At 35.4% G+C, this 24,334-nt stretch overlaps 1 protein-coding gene across 1 annotated transcript in view; it reads right to left on the bottom strand.

Annotated features, from left to right (window-relative positions):
• Positions 1-24,334, bottom strand: part of LOC145687797 (uncharacterized) — a 236,539-nt gene that overhangs the window by 48,144 nt on the left and 164,061 nt on the right. Inside the window, exons 11-12 of the mRNA XM_081761225.1 lie at positions 22,866-22,985; positions 22,486-22,593 (exon numbers count right to left, since the gene is read on the bottom strand). Of these exons, the coding sequence (XP_081617351.1) occupies positions 22,486-22,593; positions 22,866-22,985 (228 nt within the window). The remainder of the gene's footprint in view (positions 1-22,485; positions 22,594-22,865; positions 22,986-24,334) is intronic.

The following is a 24,334-nucleotide window of genomic DNA, read 5'->3' on the forward strand; positions in this document are numbered from 1 at the left end:
TTAATAAAAAAAAACTTAATGCACTATTAAGTAATAAATTCATTTATTATATAATAATTGCAAAATGCATTTTAAATATATTCATTCAGTATGCACATTAAATATATTAAATGCATACAGTAACGCGTGCATTGTTAGGTAATAATATATATATATATATATATATATATATATATATATATATATATATATATATATATACAAAATCGATATGTAGATCTTTATGGACACTACTCCCCTTTCCATCTTTTTTGAAGCGGAATTTTCGAAAACCCTGAAACGCTTATTTTCAATGAAAAGTTATATGTCGAGTTTAATCTCCTTAATTACATGGGCTTGTGAAGTATTGTATTTTTGACGTATTGTTTGAACCATCTTTCCCCTTAGGATAAGAACTTTAACCATAATGTCGTGATTTAACTAGTGCAACCAGTGTTAACTACAATGGCGTAATAAAATACCATGCTTGATACAAGTGCTAGCTATACTGAAAAAACAATCTAAAATAGTGATGTTGATTTTGTTTCATATACAGGGAGTTTCGAAACAACACCGACAACGTTCGGGAGGTGATTCCCGGCGCGAAGATAATGCAACAAGTATAGAATAACTTAGGTGCACACATTCTTCCTTTTGGCACTATGATCAGCGGATTTTATTTTCTCGGAAAAATACAAAAACCGCCATAACTATTGGGAACAAAATATTGGGTCGGAGTCGGGAGAAAAGGAATGCCCATTATTTTTAGTAGTGAAGTACATTAATGCAGTGGTGCAAAGATGATCCCCACAAAACTGAAGAATTCCTGGGTTATTTATCAATCACTGACTGAGGTCAATTAATTACAATTGAATACGATATTTCAACGAAAAAGGGTTGAATACGCCGACTAAGAAGATCACCGTTAAAATTCTAAAAGAGAGAGATATGCATCTATTTGATTGATCCACTTTGTCTAGGTACATAATCGGCTATCTGAAGAAGAACTAAAATGATGCGGAGTCCATAAAGTTTAAATTTTATGCCTTCTAGGCTAATGGAGACATATATATCCCTCATGACAATGTGGGCATCGTACATGACTTTGACATAGGAGACCTGGTTTCGATTCCCGAGGGGAGCGCATCCGGTTTGGATTCCAAGTTAAACTGTAGCTCCATGTCTCATATACACTCGCTACCGAAGGGATGCTAAACTCAAATCTGATTCAATAATGAAGGCATATACTGTTAAAACTAATTATATCGTAAAAAATGAAATTAGAATTAGGAGAAAAGAAGATAAACCCAAGAAAACTCGCAGGTACAATGTTGTCCACTTTGTCCCCACTTTGGAGGAAGAAGTACGATTCTGTTAGATGTATCGGTCTAGTAAATACTGTAGATTGCAAACCAATGTAAAAATGTTGAAACAGTCAGAATGTGGAATTCGTAGAGTTTCATTCGTCCGGAAATGATAAGTGTGCTTTTCTAAGCCAGTTGTTCTTAACTGATGGGCCGCGTCTCTCTAGGGTATGCGAGAGAACACGAAGGCGCAATGTTAGAACGTTTACTTGTAGTATGTGGGGTCCCTGATTCGATCCCCAGCCAAGCATTTGTGATGGACACCATCGTGTTTGTAGTTTTTCTCAGAGTACTCAAGTTCCCTCCTACATTCTCATTACAGGAATTCTTCCATTATCATTCACTTACCTTAATTATCGCTTCCATTAACCTAAAGGGCATAATTTTGGAACACTGGAAGGAAAAATTTCATTTCATTTTCTAAAGGATGCTAACAGTTTATCGATGGGCCACCGTTAAGGCAGCTTTTAATAGGTTGCATTATTGTTGCTGTTATTTGCAAGGAAGAAGGGGTCGTGTGGGGCTCGCAAAGTGGAAGCCATAATCTTCAAAAGACTGAGAACTACTGTTGTTGGTTGATTGTAAGAAATGCTAAAAGTACGAAGTAGATTCGATTTGTGAGACTTTTACCATTATTAGTTGTATTATTGACAACAAATCGTTCCAAAAAAAAATATTTTAATGAAGGGACGGATAAAATAATTCTACAATCACTAAGTAAAAAAAAATCATAGCAGTATGGTAAAAAAACATAGTGGCAGCCTAGTGCGTCTATATATATATATATATATATATATATATATATATCAGAGGTAGCTTCAATTATTCATATTTGATAAGGTCTAGACATTACTATACTAATCGCAATGTTAACTTGAGAGCCGAATCACAAGCGCATTAGTACATGTTGGCGCGCGAACCTTTTCGCAGGGAAGCCTTTGTATGTCTGTGTCTGTTTTGGTTGGGTTCTTAATCGCCAGAGTTTTAACTGGCACTGCTCTGGGTCTCAGCTGATACGCGCGGAGAGGTGATTTCTCGTCCTTTTCCTGCCGCTAACGAAAAATATGTTTCTTGGTCTATTTGCTTTTAATAATTCATGAAGACACAACATTAGTAATAAATGTATTGGAAATTCGCACGTGATGTATTTGCAATCCTCACAATTAAAACTCGAAAGCATGAAAACTATTTTGATTATTCAATTGAATAACGTAAGAAAGGATAAGAAATGAAGTTATTCTCATATATCTACCTGAAAAAGGTCAATCATAAACAGAAACACACGAGCAGCCACCCTCCCACATAATAAATTAAAAATACGATTTTTTTTTCTCAAAGCACAGCAACTCTACGTTAGCAATGAGTAAACCAGCTGCGGACCGGCAACAGTCATATCAACAATTTTTTCAACAGTTTTATCTTCATATTCTTCTCTTAGTCGGGCGTACACATTGATGAAAATTTACTTTGCTTGACTTTAAAGAGGTTTCCCTTCCTCGTGTTTGCGATAATACTGAGAAGATGATAATTCGGATTCATGTTTCAGTTTCACTACACCCACGTACCCACACTAACGCACGCACGAAGACGATATTTGGCAGAGCAGTGTTACTCTCTGCACAAAAGTTGCAGAAGTTACATGTGAGTCCCGTTCTTTCTTTTGTTTCATTTATCAGCAGGCATAGAAGTTTCTTACGGGGAAGAGGGGCCGCGGTGGCTCAGTGGTTGAGCGTTCACCTCTGGTGCTAGGGGTCCCGGGTTCGATCCCAGCCTCCGCCAAGTGAACTTTGTGGTGGACAAACACCGTGTGCGTGGGTTTTCTCGGGGTTCTCCCGTTTCCTCCCACTTTCTTCATTCTACCATTTCATTCATTACTCATCATCACCGTCTCCTTTAGCCTAACCGGCATAAACGTGGGACGTAAAACTCAAAGATTTCATTTTTCTTACGGGCTAGCAACTCTAATTTATATATCATATAAAAAATATTAAGCCATTTCCTATCCATTGTGGACGATTTCTAACATTGATCAATTAACTAATTTTACTGGTCTTCTATTTTTGATATAAGATTTTTCAAGTTTATAATCTTGCAACACTTGCAAGAGACTCGCATCTTAGCTACCGACTTTCACTCTTTTCTTTCCTTCTCTATTTCCGATTCTGAGTCGTGGCGTCATTTTCATAACCCGTTACTAATAAATCTAGTACCTTTTATTTTAAATGTTGTTTCTGTGTTAACATTTTTATATACTTGAACTCAATTAGCTCTTTGAATTGATCTCCTAAGTGATGTTTTGTGTGTGTAACGTGAAAAACTATGTAACGTGCGCGGAGTCATCCGAATTGAAGTTGCGTATCTCGGCTATCAGGATAAGGTCGCGGCGAGTTTATGTGAGGATATTTATCGATGACTTTTCGTATTAGCATTATTCACATTATGATTTAGCAGGCGTCTTAAAATCATTTATACAAGCCCTACGTAGTCAACAATAGTGAACTAGTTGCATCGATTGTTTCATTGAGTCAATACTATGTCTTAACCTGTAAAATATTCAGTGAAAATATTTTAAATTAGAAATAAATTGATACAGGAGTCAGTAAAGAATTCTTGCAGTTACGACGCCAATTTAATGTATTGGCGGGGGGAGGGGCAACCGGAGGGATGAAAATTTTAGGAAATCACCATTTTTTTTTTTTTTAACGAAAATGATAATTTTATATTACTTTACCTATATTGCAAAGCAATATTTCTGCTGGTGCTGGCGTGGTCACCGAGAGCGGACGCTCGTCCTCCTACTCTCCTTTGACATTTTCACTGATGCTTAATTTTTACATAATTCAGGGCATCTTGAACGTATTAGGTCTTGAAAAGTTGAAGGGCCGTGCGAACGAAACGTGTGTATGAAACTCCTACTAGGGGAATGTTATAAGAATAAGACGGGAAAGGCTGTCAGGTAGCATGTGTACTCGCAATAAAGAAAGTTAATGGTCGTATCATCGGAAGTTCAATAGCGAATTAGTTCAGGAATGTAAACACACTAAGGATATGTTTTAGAATTAAACTCAGAAAGAAGAAAGTTTAAAAAAATAAAATAACAAGAGGTAAATTAAAGTATTGGAATGATCGCAAAATACAAGGCATTTTTAATAATCACACTTTCAATCGCTGCATTCTTCCAAGCAATACACACATCTCAGTATTTTATATAAATGATAAGTCATACACTCAAACTATATATCTATCGGAGGGACAGTTCCTCCTCCGACGGTTTATTCTGCGCTGGGACAAACCAGATCAATCAAACACAATGCATCTATCAATTTCATGAATTCTAAGAGTGTTCTTATAACAAACAATATAGTACGACTTTTGTTTGTTGATTTAATGTACTTGATTCTGGTCAATTTTCCTCAGTCAACTTTTGACAGGATGCCTCATCTAACTTTGCGACCAGAAATATTTCCGAAATGGCAATATATATATATATATATATATATATATATATATATATATATATATATATATATATATATATATATATATATATATATATATATATATATATAGTTACGTAAGAACATACCCATGTCAGAGGCCTAAAAAATTCGGTAAACAACGAATGCCCTCAGGGGTTCCATCATAGTTCCCCAACTTGAAAGTTTTAAATATAAGCTCCCTATTAATGTTGCAGATTTGAATTTTGCGATAGAAAATACTCAAATTGTATTTGAAGTACTTTCCGTTATCAGCCTAGATGGCGTTGTAATCACAAAAAATGTCATCGTATGCTACCTGGGATTGATGATAAACTAAATATCTAAATAAATGCACGTGAAATTAAAATGCACGAAATACGTGACCAATATTTTTAAAAGACTTAGCATAAAACAAAATTGCTTTCATTTACATTTCAATGCGACCCTTTTTCAACAAGAAACATCTTCCCTACAATTGTAAATGTCAAGCAGACCAATATGTTCGTTAAATATCACGTGACACGGACAGATTAAGTAAAATCATTATTTCACACTAATACGAAAGGGATCAAACGACAAAGAAGATTTCACAGGAGAACAAATTTACAAAACCTGGATAAAGTGCAAAGAAACTTAATTGACATACAGGGCTATTGTAAATTATCTTTTCGATTTTAAAGGTTAATAACTCACGTTTGTTTAGTCACGATGACATGCAACTTTTGTTAAATGAGAGAAAACTCAAAATTATTTTTGTTTATAAACACATGCGTGTTATGTTCCTTGTCGAAGTTGCTCAAGATGAGTGCCGTTTGCAATTCAACATATGTTAGTTTGATAGCCTATTCTTGACACTCTTTTATACATCCCAGAGTCAGGAGATACATCTGCTTCCTAAATGCGTTTTCAAAATTCAGTTAAATTGTTAGGGAAGGGCGACTGATACACTTAGATTTAACATAACCCAAACGTGGCGGAAAATTCCGTTTCACACGAAAGTAGAAAAGAAAACGTTGTTCTGTCTTTGTTTACTGCTATCTAGATTTACTCTTACGGAACGCATCAGTATACATCGTCTTCACCAGCCACGTAGTGTCTTCCTGTGTATTTTATTTATTTATTTTTCGAAGAACTTGATTACCATGAGTCCCCTTGTCTCTCACAGCTTGATTGTCTAAAACTGGCAGATGAACAAAGTGCAAGGCTAGATTTGGGCGGAAGCATTTGTCGTAGCAAAAATCGTATCATCGATATCCTACTGTGTAAAGCAGCAAATGCTATAACATGCCATGACATATCTCCGTCGATAGAACCTGCTCTATTTCGTAGCATTTTCCCCAGCTTCTAATCCGATTGCAGAACCGTCGTGTGTTAAAAAGAAGCCTAAGAATTTGAGCCAAATATCCGTGTTCTTTCTTTTGTGTGGAAAATTGAATTGTAGTAAAGAAAAATGAGTTAAGGTAGGGATGCAATTTGCCCACAAACTTCTTTGTGGTTTTAGTTTTTTTTTTTTTTTTTATGTAACCGGCGAGAACTGTTGTTACAACAACTATTGCTTTAGCTACCTCACGCTTTAGTTTTAGAGCCATAATTGCGCTTTTCTCTAGTGATTTGTTTTCTACGTCACGACAAGATGCTTATGAAAATACTACTGTGTAAAAGCACCATATACTTTTGATGCCATAGAATATTATGCGAGATTTTTGGCAGCATATCTCCTACGAGAAATGCTACAATAAATGTATCCGTCTAATGCTAGCGTAACTGATATTTCACTGCATGTGTTCAAACTGCGCACCTTCCTTGGTCTGACAGTGAGCAATTCGATGGTAAAGCATAAATACTACATTCCTAATTACGTCCAGTTCAATAAGTGTGACTTCATCAATAACCCTTTGACGAAGATTATCCAAAGTGGTTGGTTGGCATTGACATACTCGTACTTTTAGATAAACCCAGAAAAAGTAGTCTAGTCGTGATAAATCTGGGGAACAGAGAACGAGCGGGCCACTCAATCTCACTTCTTCTGCCAATCTGTTATTCAGGAAATTCAGTGTTAAAAAAATGCCGCATATTTAAATCGTTGTGCGGTCCTGCACATCTTGCTGAGACCATCTGTGAGGGAAAATTGCCTTTTTGCAGTGTCTCTCATTACTGAAACTACTTGATTTCGAAGCATCTTTTCACACAGTTCAGAAGTCAAATAGTTATTAATAAAAAAGAGACCAGTTATTGTATATTTAGCACTGATACCCAAATATTCAACTTTCCAGGATGTAGAGTGTGTTCGAAAGGATCAATGAGATTGCTGTCAAATGAAAACATACAATTATGTCTGTTAATGTAGGTGGTTAGGTGGAACGCCTTCATCAGAGAACACAATGCTGGTAAGTAAAGTAGGATCATCGTTGATTTGTTTCATCATATCTTCATAAAATTCTACACGACAATCAAAGACATCTTCACTGAGCAAGTGTATCAGAGAATTTTGTATGGGTGGAACTTCATTTTCTACAACATTATTTTCACAGCCATGTGACTAATGTCATGTTGTTCAGCAGGTTTATCAATGCTAAGTTGTGTATTTTCAACAATTGACTGCAACATCAAGCTGTTTTCACCGATTCCAGTCGACCAGGAATGTTACAATCCCTTATAGTTATAATTTCCTCGACGCGTCTTAGGATGCACTGAACGGTAGATCTCGAAATAGGATTGTGTGGAACGCGATCTTTTCCCCGTTAAATATTACCCTTACTCCAGCGCATGACCTTTGGTGATTGATCCATTATCGTATCATCGACAGCGTTAGAACTTTATTTGAAAGCTCCAACACGAACCAATTGAAAGACACTTGAAATCATTAGTGGTTCTTTAGGTGAAGCAGGTGAGGACTTTCCTCACCAATATTTTTGAGCAAAACTAAATGGACATTTTGCAATAAATTTCAAATTAAGTCAGTATTTCTGTGCATTTTTTTAAAAATAAAACTTATTTCAAATTATTTAACATATAACACAAAACAGACTTCCTAAAATTCGTACTGAGACATAGAAAATGTTTGTAAAATATTACAGTATTTAATAGAAATTAAAGGTAAAAGCGAAAATGTATTCACTTTGGCATGATAATTTCCATTTTAAAAACTACGGTCCTGTATTGAAGCCTGAAACAGATTTGGCTTACACAGCAGCGAAGCATTGTTGACAACGAAAACGCCCCTATTGCACTCTGAAAGGCGAGACTGGGTAACCCAAGAGCAGTATTCTTGGGTTAGGAATTACTCCAATGTTCTGCGTCTCAAGGGAGGCTAGTTCAAAATGTGCCTGCCCACACGCACTGCTCAGCTTGAACCAGAGAGTGGCACTTGTCATACTCTTTGCTGTTTCCCAGATAAGGGTATGTAGCATAGTAAATTGAATAAATTTAAACGTAAGCGTTGAATATATGCTATTTCCTTCCTGTTAACAACATTTAAACTTTTAGAACGTTTTACTGAGGAAGTATAACAATTTATTTGAAGGGTACTTGCAATATCTTGTTTCAAAATGTATAATTGTCTATATTTAATTTCTAGTAAACATGCTAAAAACGTTGACGGTAAAAACAATAAACTACAATAGTTTTGGCAATACTGTTAAACACATTGTTGTAGTAAGAGCGCAAAAATCGAGAGATAGCGGGTGTAAATCGCGATTTTCTGCATGTTTTATTTGTTTTCAAGCAATTTAGGGCGTTGTAAGATATTTACGTGTGTGGTACATTTTGTGAGTTGTTTTCAAACGATATTGTGCGTTTTAATACACAATATTTATGTGTGGGGTATTTTTTTTGAGCTTGTGACAGTGTGTTTGAACGGTGGTCTTGTGGTGAATTAATATATACATAATGAAGGACATTGGTTCGTGCGATGTCATCCTTTCGTTGTTAAACAACTTTCTAGGCCAAGCGAAGTGGCTCAACGGGCTATTCGTAACAATGGATCCCTACCCTTAATTTATCACTGATTCAGGTAGATGGTAAGAAGAATAGGGCCTTAAAGAAATCTTGTTACTATGCGGTAGTATTGTAGTTGGTATATACAGTGTTTCTTCCAGATGTTTCTGGGGAAACTGCCCCCCGGAGCTCTGAGAGTGTCCCCGGAGGAGACCAAAATATTACGTTTGTAATACAATAATAAATAGTACCAAAAGTACCCCTCCGAATACTAAGTATGCCATCCTGAACTTTTTTTTTTGAAAGAAACACTGGCGTATGCATGTTGGTATACATGTGATTAGATATACATTTTTTTATCTATTTTCCGTATAGGATATAAATTATATATTTTTGTAGGTAAGGGAGGGAGTAAGAGTGGTTCAACGTTGAAGAAAGAAACAAATCTAGCTCGATGGTCGTTATCTTAAAAGTAATGATATTTCTGTAACAAAATATAAGAACATATAGATTTACGAATCACTTCGTCTTCTACAGACATTGCATTACTAGTGACGTCAATAGCTTCTCTATAACGCGGTAAATCGTGACTTTTATGCTCCCTGCAAGAGATTGGCTTCGTAGATTACTAGGAGCCCGAAAGTCGGGAAAAAATCCTGCAAGGGGGGATGAAGAGCTAGTTTCACCGCCACTGAATATTACGACTCGGTTTTCTATGTTTCATCTACTTATTTAGCCACGACCCGCCTCTGGTTGAAATACAGCTTGAGTGTTCACAAGTTCTATGTAATAATGCTTACTTCTACCAATATCTAATGGCTTCTACGTTGTTGGACCGTAATTTACAATCAACCATAAGTATTTACAGAAGACCTCATAGGGGTAGAACATATGTGTCTTCTGGTCAAATATTATTTGTTCCACTAAATTTATAAGAGCATATTTGTTCTCTTTAATCTACCGATCAATTTTACGTGCACATATTTACTTTCACTTCTTAGATGGAATTACATGTAGTTTCAAATCAAATCGTAACTATGCACATCTGCATAACCATAACAACAAAATGAAGATATCCTTTTAAACTTTAATAGATTCACCAATCAACTTTACGTGTCCACTTTCAGTTTTACCTCTCAGGTAAATCACATGGTCTATATTCAAATCAAATCGTCATTATACATATCTACATAAACATGACAAAAATGAATCACTTAATTCTCTTTTGACACTATGTCGGATTATTAATTGAAACTTTATGTGCGAACGAAGAGCTAGAGTTAATCAGCTTTCATAGTGTCCACATACTCACATAAAAAAAATCTCAGTTCTTGAAAAATATTATTAGAAATGTGTTCTAATTTTATTTGCTTGCAAGCCTTAGCACCAGCACCACACAGCGTGTCCAGTTATTGAACCAGCTTTTCATTTATCAACCTCAAGTGACGTACAATGAAATTATTATTAGTATTACGATTTAGATGTTATCTAGGAGGACAACGATAAATTACTTAAACTAAAAGTTGCATATTTTCGGTCGCAGTATCCGAATTTGCATTAATGTAGAGGACTTCTATTTGGAATTTTGGGAAGATGAAGGTAACTTCATTTTATGTTAGTTGAATAGATTTTTTAAAATGATTGAACACGTACTTAAATTGCAAGTGTATTTCTCGAGGTATTTAGTTTATCATCAGCCTTCGGTGACGTACGTGAGTAGGATGATATATATATATATATATATATATATTTGTTCTATTACAGCTCCATCTGATACGATAACGAAAAACATACTTCAAGTAAAAATTGTTTATTTTCAATGACAGAATCAAAATATGCAATAAAAATAGGGGGTTTCCATTTGAAATTTAGGTCAGAAACTTAGGGGACATACGTACGCTGATATCCACTTTTTTGCGTCTACAGCGCCATCTATTAGACTAACAAAAAGTGCTTCTAGTAAAAGTTGTGTAGTTTTGATAGCAAAATCAGAACCTGCAATAACAGTAGGGGATTTTTATATGAGCATTTCAAGTTGCCCCCTGGGGACAAATGATGGGACCACTGGGGGCACTTGTTGTTTACAGAATTTTACGCTTCTGACATGCGTACATTCTTATGTAACTAGATTTGTCACAGTTTTGTTATTATTGAAATAGTTCATGTCGCACAGTTAGGAGACGTACGCACGATGAAATTCATTTCTTGAGATTATACCGCCATCTTTTAGAACAATGAAAAAGTGCTTCAAGTAGAAGTTGCTTATTTTTGATCTGAAAATCAAAATCTGCAATAAAAATAGGGGGTTTCTATTTGAAATTTTCAAGATGGCCCTTGGGGCCCTATGATGGGATCCGTAGGGGCACTTGTTGTTTACAGAATTTTATAGGCCCCTGGCATGGGTGTGCAAATATATCAATAATATCTGATCAAAAAATGCAATTTTATATTTGGCGGGAATTTAAATTTTGGGTGGAAAAATGAATTAGCATGATGATTTTGAATGTTGTGTTTAGTGTTCACCAGTGCCGCAGCGTAATCCCACAAGTAGGGTAGCCCCGACAAACTAATAATACAAGAAGCAATTAAAGTATCATAAAATGTTTAAAATTACAGTCAGAATTCTATTTTCCTTATTGAGTTAAACAAACAAACAAACAAACAAACAACAACAACAACAAAAAGAAACTACCAAATCTATTTATTTTAAAGAACTTTCTTAGTTGTATTTATAACAATGTTTAGAGTTGAAATGAAATGAAATCTTTGAGTTTTACGTCCTACGGTTATGCCGGCTAGGCTAAAGGAGACGGTGATTATGAGAAATGAATGGAATGGTGGAATGAAGAAAGTGGGAGGAAACAGGAGAACCCCAGAAAACCCACGCACACGGTGTTTGTCCACCACAAAGTTCACTTGGCGGGAGCAGGGTTTGAACCCAGGACCCCATGCACCAGAGATGAACGCTCTACACTGAGCCACCGCGGCCCCACTGTTTAGAGTTGAATTTATGTGCATGTATACATAGTAGTTTTTGTTGTTGTTTAATTTAACAAGAATGAATATGTAAGCAGACGGAAAGTAGTCTATTATTATTATTATTATTATTATTATTATTATTATTATTATTATTAGTAGTAGTAGTAGTAGTAGTAGTAGTAGTAGTAGTAGTAGTATTAGTATTCAATAAATATTTACATGAATATACGTAAAGCAATACGTATTAATGGAATATTCCCGTTTAGCTTCCCTACAAATATTTTGAAGCGCACTTCATACTGTCTTCTGACTCGGATTTTCAGGGGGAATGAGGGAATTTCTTTCTCATTTGCTGTTTTCATTTTCTGCATATTTAAATATGGAGGGAAAGAAAAAGAAAGTACATTCTTACAGTTAGCAGTCAAATTTCTTGGATAAGCATTTGCTACTTTTTATTATTTTATAGCCTATATATTACAAAATTTTCACATTTCCAGGAATAAAGTTAGCAAAGTTCCTCCACTAATTCGTAAATACTCCACTAATTCTATGAAATGGAAAACAACTAAAATTACACACAATTATAATTATTGTGTGTAATTATATATATAGGGCCGGATTTAGAGAGTGCACCGGAGCACGTGCACCACCCTCCGTTCTGAATATACACTATCTAAAGTGAGAAACTGGCAGTGGAAATAGCAATACTTTCCTAAAATTCCATGACATCTTTCCGTTTCGGGCTTTAAGAAAAAGCAGTGTTGCTAAACACAATAGTTTAAGTCAATTCCTCATATACATCCTAACATTGTTGCGAGAACACTCTACATTACTGAGGCTTAAGATCCCAAAAATAATCCCTAAGTTAAAAGAAAAAATAAACTAGAAAAAAAACGGTATGGTAGCAAGTAATTTTTAAGAGAAGTCCCTCAAATATATCCAAACATAGGAAACAAGAAATATACAAAATAGAAAAGATTATTGAAATAAATCTGAAAATTGAAGTTAATGTGGGTGCACCTGCACCCACTGCACCCACTGTGGCGCAGGCTATGGTAATAAGATAGAACTCATAGCAGTTATGCAAATTGTTTTTTTTTTTTTTTTTTTTTTCAATTACTAAAACGAAAGCAATCGGAAAATATACCTACGTACGTTTGTAAATTTAAATGTTCTCCTACTTTACTACAAAGATGGCAAGAAAGATTTGTCTCTTACCCACCACCTTCGAACATCAGTCTGTCGCCTAAGACGTACCTGGAAAATTAAAAAAAAAAAAAATAAATGTCCTCATCAGCACTGACGACCTTCTGCCAACGTTCTGAAAGGGCATGAATTCCATCGTGGTAGAACTTTGTGGGCCATAAAGCGAAGAATGTATCAGGTGCATTTTGCAACTCTACTAGGGATTTGAACTGGGGTCCCGTAAGGTAATTTTCCGAGGAATAGAACACATTATAATCGGACGGCGCAATGTCCGGTAAGTATGGCGGATATAATAGTGCTTCCCATCCTAGACGTAGAATCGTGTACCGGGTGATCCTGACCACGTAGGGATTTGTGTTGTCCTGTAACAGGAGAACTGTTGCGATACAGGAGTGCTGGCTCCAGAGTTTCGAGTTTTTCTCGTACACGGCTCAACTGCTGACAGTACATAGTTGCATTGATTCTCTGTCCAGTTGGTAACAGTTCCCGATGAGTCTATCAAACACATAGGGGTCCTTCTTGAGGTGCAGTGCTGGTTTCGGCTGTTTGGAACCGGTTTATGGGATGCTAACCAATGACGACGGCGCCGTGAAGCTTTGCACAGGACCTACTTCCCATCACATGTCAACACCTTGTCCAGAAATGAATCTTCCTCGGACGAGACAGCAAAGAAATACTGGTGTCAGCTCGCGTTGCCATCTGGCCCGGAGTTTCGTGTGGGAACCATCGACACAACTTGTAGTGCTTCCCAGGTTGACGGAGGTGCTGCCGAATGTTTTTGCCATTGGCATTGCACTGTAGTTCCAGTTTCTTACATGTGCAACCACTGTTCGCCTCAATTGCTGCCTGAAAATCTTCATTTTGTACATGTGTTGGTCTTCCGGCACGTGGCGTATCCTTGAGTATCTCGTCACCGTCCTTAAACTTGTTAAACCACCGCTGCACTGTCTACGTAGTCACGATATCCTTACCAAAGGAATGGCATATCTTCGGACCCGCTGCAGCGGCGTTTGGCTCCAGTTTGACCTCGTACAGCATACATGCCCTTATCTCGCTTTGTGCAGGTCCCAAGTTCACTATGTCCTTAAGCAAGTTCACGGTGTAATTGAATTGCAGCAACCAGTTAGTATGTTGGATATACCCACACTAACAACTGACCTTCACCTCATGTCCATTTGCATAGCCATAGAACTTTCGTGGTTACTTTTATAAATTTCTGCGCTGAAGCTGGTCAATCATTATATAAAACTACCTCAAGTGAGAGAAATTCCTTCGTTGTTAGGGCGCGTTTTCAAAGGCAGTTGCATATACCAGAGATGGAGTGGGTCAGTGGGTAGGTGGGTCAAATTTTCTGAGTGGGTCAGTGGGTCGTGGGTCAACGGCATGTGACCCACTGTGACCCACCATGACCCACTGTGACCCACTGCGACCCAGCACCCACCATGACCCACTGCGACCCACCGACTCAGTATGATCTACCGACCCTCTCTGCTCACTGCATTGTAGACAGTATCTTCTGAAGACTGGTAAATTCGTCTTCGTTTTAATTCCAAGACCTTCATTTCCCTTCCTTTTCCATTTGTTTCTATCTACTTACCTGAGGTTAGTATATCTTACCAAGTGAAAAAATAACTTCAGGCGCTTTTGGATATTGATATTTTTAATTGTAATAATAACAATAAAACTTATACTACTACTTGGCTTTTGAGATCTGTGAGTTTTAAGAGGAGCTAACTACTGGGAAAAAATACATTTTTGAATCACTGTAATATATAAATTATTATATAAAAAATTGAATGTAACTATGTGTGCCTGATCATCACGACCGAATTGCAAAGTCAAATGAAATTACTTTTGGTATGTAGTTAGGCCTTAATCCAAATTGGGATATTGTATTGCTTTCATTATAATAGATACATATCCTAAGGAGGGTGAGGATCCGATTTTTTCCGAAAAAAAAAATGAGTATCTCGCAAGCCGTTATACTTACTGAGCTGAAATTCAGTGTATTAACTCTTTATTGAAAGTAAACAGAAACCGCCTTATGCAGAGTCGTTTTGACAAATGATTAGCGTCATGCTAAACGCCCGACTTCTGCAGGAAGCATATGTAAGTCGAACGCTTTAGTATGGCACTAATCACATGTCAGAAGGACTCCGGATATGGCCCAATGTGTCCTAGCATATTTTTAAATTCTCCTTTATGAAGGGTTGCACTTTCTATATATGGAAAATTGGTAGTGAGTTTGTTTGTAAAAATGATCGAAAATGATCGATGTTATTTAAGAAAAAAAATCAGAAACAAAAAATTACAGTGCTTGGCTTCATATATCTATTGCTTTCAACTATAATAATTGTTGCAGCTTATGTTTATTATCTGGAGCGCTTACACCACAGGGCAATCAACCGAAAAACTTGTGACTAAAATAGGCATAAAATTTGTACTGTAAGCTTAATTACACGGAAATTTAAGTTTGGATTGTACGCATAATTATATGGAAAATTTTACACTTTTTTTTTCTCTTTAGGCCCTACGTTGGTCTACTTACTTTAATTTGGAACTTTCAAATTTCATTTTTTTTTCACTGAAAAGTATTGATAGCTCAAGAAGGAAATAATTATACTATGATAATTTAATTGAAATTCATCGTAATTTGGCACATGGCAAACAGCATTGTAGTAATTGAAGGGGAAGAAGGAGAGAAATTCCCATTCACCTTTGAACACTTTCTAGGAACCACGTTCTCTTTCGCTTTCTAGACGGGAGAGAGAACTTCGTAATGGCATAAAACCTTCATGTGTAATCACAAAAATTAAATTTATAAACAAATAAGAAATCTTCAGTTTATCAGGCTTTAATTGGTAATTTATTCACAAGATTCCCTATCGAAGGCATGGTAGATGAAGTTTCTGTTCTCCATGAGTCGACATTGCCAACTGACATGGTCGATATGGAAAAGATGTTGTATAGTGATAGAGAGATGATACTTCTTGCTGAGTATTTCAAAATTGACCAAGAAAAATCGTTATCAGACTTAAGTCTAACAAGCAGATTGTCGATGAGGAGTTGCAGAAATCGGGTAGAAGTATTATCAATTTCCACGACACAGTGCGAACGGGGAATGAGTTTACAGATTACTGATATTAGAAATAGACTAAGTGCTCAAACATTGTCTAACTTATTGTTCAGCAATGTTAATGGCCCACTGCTAGACAAGCTCAAAGTAGACGAGCTATTTATTTCTTGGCTAAAGGATGGACATCATTCCACTGCGGATGATTTACCACGAAAAAGTTACCAAAAAGGAAACATCCCGATTGCAGGTTTGTTTTAAAGTGGAAAATTACGAGCTATAGAAAATGCATAGGCCTACTTGTATTACTAATGGCTTATTTGTGTTATTCAACTTTGTACCTATTTTTTAGTAAGTCTCTTCTTTGCTTTAGGTAAACTACTTTGAATAAATATTCATAATAATTGCAATTATGCATATTTGTAACTTAAATTAACGTGGCGTTTTAGTGATTACACGAATTACAATTATGAGCATACTTTATGGAGATGCTCTTACAGACAGTACCCGAGCACCTTTATACGCTATGGAAAACCGATTTTTCAAGTCTTTTGGAGAAAAATACTGTGAACTGATAAATCATAACCTTTTCCATATTATACTGAAGTATTTGTCTGCGAATAGATGTTTCTTTTGGAATGCGTTAAGAAATTAACACTCGCAAGAATACTCTCTTACTACAAATATATTTTAGGCACACACTAATTTCCCCCACCTCGAATTGTTTCAATTTCCTCACTGACAAACACTTTACCATTTTATATCATAAAGATCAGATCCACCGTTATTCTGACAGAGCGGTGCTTGGGCGATTGACTGGAAATTCAAACTCCGATTAGTGACAATTTCACGGTCATGTTTTATTACAAGTGTAAACTCTTTAGTCAGTACAGAAGAGACCGTGAATTGTGTTCTCAGTGGATGAGAGTGGTTCATGGTGGGTGGTGGGTCAGAGTTGGTCACCGTGGGTGGTGGGTCAGAGTGGGTCACCGTGGGTGGTGGGTCATGGTGGTTCAGAGTGGGTCACGGTGGGTCACTGTGGGTGGTGGGTCAGAGTGGGTCACCGTGGGTGGTGGGTCATTGTGGTTCAGAGTGGGTCACGGCGGGTCACTGTGGGTGGTGGGTCATTGGGTCGTGGGTCACGGTGGGTGGTGGGTCAGTGGGTCGTGGGTCAAGTTTTCATTGGTCCACGCCAACTCTGGATACATTCATTGTACTCCTCGGAATTTCATAGGTTTTATCTTCAAGTGGGAATTTCATGAAAACCACTACCACCAATCGAGCCTCACCCCAATTCTGCAATTTATGAGAAAGGAAAAACGATGAGAAACCCCTTCTAAAATATGTTTCTAGATCCGCCACTGCGAGTAACTCTCGACTCAAATTGGTTTGCGTGTACACTTTCGGTACGAAGAGTTATCTAAAAAGGCATTGCAAGTTTGATGCCTTTCCCTACCGCTTACTTATCTAAGCAAACCTTTCTTGCTCTTTGCAGTATTAAAACTTTAAAGTTACGCGCCTTTGGCGCTGGAGACCCGGGTTCGTTTCACGGCGGGAGCTCATGTGGTTCGGATTCCACGTTAATCAGTGGGTCCACGTCTCATATAGTCTCGCTGCTGAACGGGACGTTAAACTCAAACCCAACTCAAAACTTTAAAGTGAACTCGTCTTAATGTGGAATATGACCTAAAATTGATGAAGACAACAGTATTCCAGATTTCAGTGCAACTATGGGAAAACACAAAGAATTTTATTCCCCACATTAGTGACACCCATTTGAGAAGGTTGTTTATCATGTGGATTTCCTTTAAAATTTAAAAAAAAAAGATTTTCAGTCTTGAAAATTACTGTATTTTCAATTGAAATTCGGTTCACTAGGAAACAATCATGTACCTTTAGAATAAATTGCTTATTGCATTACATATATTGATCCTTTTCTTGTCAGTGGTAATTGTAATTAGTATATTTTATAAAACCACGTGAAATTTCAGATAGCATTGCAAGAGGGTCCGCAAATCACTTTCTGAATGAACAGGGGTCCACACTACTGGAAAGTTTGAGAACCACTGGTCTAAAGTCTTTAATGGAAAATTATTATTGGTGCAATCTAATTGGCTGACCAGTGGGAAGTTATTCCCGACGCAGTTTGATTGGCTGAACGCTTTCATTTTTTATTTTTCAATTTTTTTTTTTCGGTCGTTCTTTGTTTATTAAATTTTTAGTTTGAAGCTTTTAAAATTTCATTTGTTAATTTTCAGTTTAAAAATAGTTTAACAACTTTGATTTGGAAATTTTGGTTTAGATTTTATTAGTTTGAAAATAGTTTTATTTATTTTCTTGAGTTTGGAAATTTTGGTATGAAATTTTTTAGTTTACTTTGTAATTAGTAAACGTTTGGTTTACTTTCTCACAACTATTTTAAAATTTATTGCTTGAACAAGTTTGTTTATTTCTTTTTTCAAACTTTGATTTTTTTTTGTATTTATTCAAAAGTTTTTTTGACATTAAACATTTTGGTTTGATAATTGTTTGCACTTTTTAAAAACATTTAGTTTAGAAATTTGTTTATTTACACTACCAGAAACTTTGGAGCTCATTGAAAAAAACACAAGTTTAGCAAATATTTTGAACACTCTAGAATGAAGAAATATAGCAATACTGTTCACAAGAATTTAATTATTATGATATTATCATACATGCCAGCAATGAAATCTTTGAGTTTTACGTCCCACTGTTATGCCGGTTAGGCTAAAGGAGACGGTGATGATGAGTAATGTATGAAATGGTTTAATGAAGAAAGTGGGAGGAAACGGGAGCCCCAGCCACTTGGCGGGGGCTGGGATCGAATCCGGGGCCCCAACACTAGAGGCGAACACTCTACCACTGAGCCACCGCGACCCCTCATACATGTCAGAATAAGTTTATGCAACGTCAACACAATAGCATCACATCCGTTTCTGACATGCAGCATTTTATTTTCATATATAAGTACAGTTCAAAATAATATTCTTCATTAAGTCATTATGACAACTTGTTTAGAGTTTCTTAACATACATGGAGTGTTCAAATCATCTACCAAGATTACCACTTGAAAATAGAATGTGTCTTTCAGAATTTTGTTTATCCAAGTTGTTCCTACAAAGTTTGGATTAAGTTTACTGGTTGTTCTTGAAAAATTAAATAAAAGAAAACATAATTTTACTTGCAAGATATTTACCCATGGAAGCAACAAAACAACACAAAAATAAGCTTTTTAAGAACCAAATCCATATACATGTTCTGCAAAAAAAAAAAAAAAAAAAAAAAAAAAAAAAAATGGAATGGGTCATCAGTGTTAATTTAGTACACAATGCAATGAAATATAATCACATCTTAGTGTTGAAAATAATGTTTAGTGAATCTGTTTTTGTCTTCATTGATAACGATTGTGGAACATACGTGAATACGGTATCATCAGCATTAAAGCAACATCAATGTGGTTTATGATTAAATCATAGCAAGAGGATTCTAGTTGGAAAGATGTGTACAGATAGCATAAAAGATTACGAAGAATTTACATTTGACAACTACCAACAAATGAATACATTAAAAACGAAGCATTATACTATTGGTATAAGTTCTAACTCGTTTGAAAATGTAATAAGACTGGACAAAGCAGAGCTGTTTGGTGTGCAATTAACATTTGAGAGTGGAACACATTGCTTACTCTAGTGATTATTTTAATGGTAACTTGGGCGTAGCAATTGTGAATTCACTATGCGCAAACAGTGAAATCGTGCAACGTGCAAAACTTTGAGAGAAAATTCGGCATCTACGTAAAAGAAAGTACATTACATGTACCTCGCCATATTGTGTATCTATCGTAAACTGAATGGAAAAAACTTAGAAGTGAATTGTAGTGTGTAAAACATTTTATTGGAGTGTGTCGCAAAATAAGTATATTCTAAAAGAAAATACTAATTTGAATTACTAATTTTAGATTTCTAAAAATGTGCATTGCATCTTATAAAATATTTATGTGGATTGTGTGAAGCTTGTAGACACTGATTGCGGATATATGCAAGTGTTGACAGACAGTTTTTTTGTGACAATAAAGACATTAATTTCTCACTATCTTTGCCCATAGACTTGAGAATATCTCAGTTCGAATTAAAATTATATCCTAAAGAGAAAGTAGTAAAAGAAGCGTAAAATAAACTATATCAGCTGGATGTATCTGGTTAAATAAATAGTGTATATACTTTTTATAAAAGCAGTAAAAATAAAATTATATATATATATATATATATATATATATATATATATATATATATATATATTTTTTAATTTCAAGTACAACCAAAAGGTATCAAAAGTAATAATAAAAGAATGTGATATAATTCCACTGGTATTGCATAAATTTGTTCTGATGACATGCTGGCATCGTGATGATGAAATTTTTGTTAACAATGCTGACCAATTTATTTATTCTTAACTGTTCCAATTATTTTCTTACACTTACATTTTTTATAGAGTTACAAATTTTCAGTTAGTGAAAACGTTTTAAACAAAGTTTTGAAACTAAAATTTGAGAATAATTTTCAACTCAAAACACGTGATCTAAAATTTCAAAGTATTTAATCTATTTGATAAACTTTCAAACAAAAATGTAAAAAAAGTAAATAAAACAAATAAAATGTCAAACCAAAACTTTATAACTTAAAATTTTGCAAACATTCAAAGAAGAATGTACAAACTAAAAGCTTTAAACTCATAATTCTCAAACTGAAAATTAGAAAAAAAATCAAACTATTGTTTATCAAGCTGAAATTTATCAGGCTAAAGAATCAACCATAAATTCCAAACTAAAAGCACTCAAACAAATATTTTCGAAGTGCAAATTTTCAAACCGCAATTTAAAACTTTTTTTTTCAAATTTTGTTTCAAACTAAAACAAAACGAAATTTACAATTAAAAATTTCAAACCAAAAAATAGCCGAAAATAATAAATCAAACTGATTAAAAATGTTAAAATAATGAAACATTGTAAGAAGATTTAAATAAATATTTGAAAGTACTCAGCTGGCAAATTGGATCAAGAGTATTCTCCAATGATCAGCTAATCATGTTGCACTAAATTAACGAATGACTTTACCCATATAAAGGAACAAGCAATACCAACCAAATTTTCTAAAATGTATATTCGATTTTTAGTGAACATTTACGATATATATATATATATATATATATATATATATATATATATATATATATATATATATATATATATATATATATATATATATATATGTATATATATATATATATATATATATATATATATTACAATTTATAAATTGAAGCGTGGGCCAGTGTACCCACCCGGAAATTTTGGAGGAGTGCACCATGATGCATGTGTCATATTCAAGAGAATGAGTCAATAATTTAATTTATACAATAAAGCATCATCAAATAAAATTAATTAGGTCAGCAACCGACCACGTTGCAACCACAATAATACGAACAGTTCGGCAACTTTTACTCATATAAGGGGATAAGTAAGACCAAATAAATTTACAGAAATAACAACTCGAGTCTTAGGAAATATTTACCAAATTGAGTTTTTGATAATATCTAAATTTAAAAGGTGGACCAACATACACCTCACAAATTTTAAGGAGGAGGCATCAATGTATTCATGTCGTATGAAAGAAAATAGATCTCTGTACTAAACTGTAATTACTATAACAATGAGTGGTTTTCCGTTGTTCCGAAGGATAATTGCATATCTAAGATTTACAAACGTTGGTTCCAGAACTTTCAATTGTCCATCCACACGCTTCGTTTGCTACATTTTCTGAGAGTAAACATTTTCCTTAATCTTCTAGCCGCATGACGGAAATTTGCGATGCACTGTATATCGAGCAGTTTATCAAACATACAGCATGTCTGTTGCAGAAATTGTGATTTTTCTTATTTGGGAGTGGCTTATTGTGGTACTAGGCAAGGATGATGGTACGATGGAGTAAAATAATCTCACATTGACTAATAATTGTGTTAGGCTGACGAATATTGTGTTAAGAAAATATATACTATTTCTAACGATACCCTTTTGTCAATACAGAATATATGAATATAGATTTAATTGCAAGTAATGTTAATTGAAAATAAATAAATATACTCTACTATGTCATAAGTTGCCTATTCCCAAACCAACATGACAAGTACGTTGAGACGTGAAGCTTAATAACTGAAACATTAAAGTTGTTGAACAATAATATAATTATATGTACTAGCAACTCTGATAAGTACTCACAAATTTGGCTACCTCTACTTGCTTTCTCTTCACTTGGCAATATGCACAACATTTGCTGCGTCTATGTGCTCTGAGACTAACAGTTTACTAGGCATAACCTATACATTTTCCAAGAACGGTCAAATGTTTATGTTAAGTTTGGTCAAAAAGTGAAATAAAATATTGATAAATTACCATCGACTGATTTGCTGCAGTATGTCATAACTGGACAGGGTGGGTTGCCGCAAAATTGTTGCTTCACCCTGCAGAAACTCCCCCTGCCACACTTCATGGTTTTGCATTCTAAAAAAAAATAAAAACGTTTGATGTTATCAAGCCAAAATAATAAACTTAGTTGAAATATGTGTTCACTAATGTTAACTATATTCAATTATAGTTCTAATGATCTCTTCAACTGTGAGGCCATTTTTTTTTTTACTTGGGCTATGCTTTTTAGACTAACAGACGAAAAAAAATATTACAAAATTTGGATATCTAAGTATGCTCTAGGTACTCGAATTTAGAAAGTAAAGATCTTAATGAGATGAAATGTGTAAGAGGTTTGCAATATTTACCCTTCCTTTCACATACTGGTTCCCGTTTACATCCATTGTTAGTGCAAATTTGTTTGAGGATACACACGAAGTTCTCAGTACACAATACGTTTTTACACGTCTTGGGGCCGGCTAACAGCTCTGAAAATGAAAGGAAACAAATAAGTAAACACAACATAGCATTAGTTCTCAATTAAATATTCTTTTTTTCGGTCGTGTTTGAGTCAGTGTTTACAATGCATAGATTTTGTTGAAATAATAATAAAACAACTAAAGGACACGTGTTGCCATGGTTAAAATTGCTTCCAAATCGTTATAATATTGTCCTTGTGCACTGACACGAATCAACGCTTAACGTCTGTTCAACATCCCGTCAACGTATAGGGTAGACCGGAGCTATTTGGGTCAAACTTAAGCAATATGTTACTGCGCACTTAATACGCACACCAATACACTGAATTTGCATTCATTTATGAGTTCGTTGGTAAAGGAAAGCTTGTATGTGTCGTTGATCCGCTGCTTTCTTATCAGTTGCTGTAAATATGAGACTATTCTGAGCAAAGTAGCTTGCAATACTTCACATTTTGGTCAGATATAAAATTATGTATGTATAATATAAGGTGCTGAAATTGTGCAAATACACATATTTGTAAAATTATTACCGTACGCTTAAAACAGAATATCCACATGTTATAACTGCAAGTTTTGGTGCTATCCTCTGTCTCGTGTGAAAATAGTACGTTTCTACGCAAAAATATGCAAAACGGGGCTATTTGAGTCAAAAAAAATGTTGGCTATTTGAGCCAATGGCTATTTGAGTCAGGTGTAAACTTACGAGAATATTTTTAATTTATGAATTTTAGGTTTGTGTTTATGGTATAGCCTCCTATGTAATGCATGTATGTAATACAAAACAATTCATTTTATTTGTAGATGCTATAAACATACAAATCAAAACATAAATACAACAAGTGGAATAAAGAAGACATGTAGAAGGCCATGCAAAATGTAACAAAAAGTGATTTGAGTTTACGTGGAGCTTCACAGCTCTTCAATTTTCCTTTTGAAACTTTGAGGAGAATAGTGCAGTTCGAAAGGGTGAGACTAACTTGGGTGAGAATAATGGATCAGTTCAAAGTACAAAACCGAAAGCCATAGGACATTCTACAACAGGGATGTTCACCCTTGCGAGGGTGGCCCTCTCGAAGGCATCCTCACCCTCAAATTCCCTCGCCCACAATTACGCGAGGGCTAGGGTGCGCGAAGGCGAGGACAAATTTTGGCAGCGATGACGAGGGTGCGCGAGGGCGAAGAGAAATTCCCAACATGAGAGCGAGTGTGAACGAGGGCGAGGACAAGTTTTCAGCACGAGGGCGATGGTCAACCTCCTCTGCAATGGCGCGGGTTGGGGAGGGCAAGGAACAATTTCCTTCGCGAGAACGAGGGCACGCGAGGGAGAAGGACAAGTTTTCTTAACAACTATTTTGAAT

The sequence above is a fragment of the Thermobia domestica genome, chromosome 6 (genome assembly GCF_964235325.1).
Source record: "Thermobia domestica chromosome 6, izTheDome1.hap1.1, whole genome shotgun sequence".
NCBI classification, from domain to species: Eukaryota; Metazoa; Arthropoda; class Insecta; order Zygentoma; family Lepismatidae; genus Thermobia; species Thermobia domestica.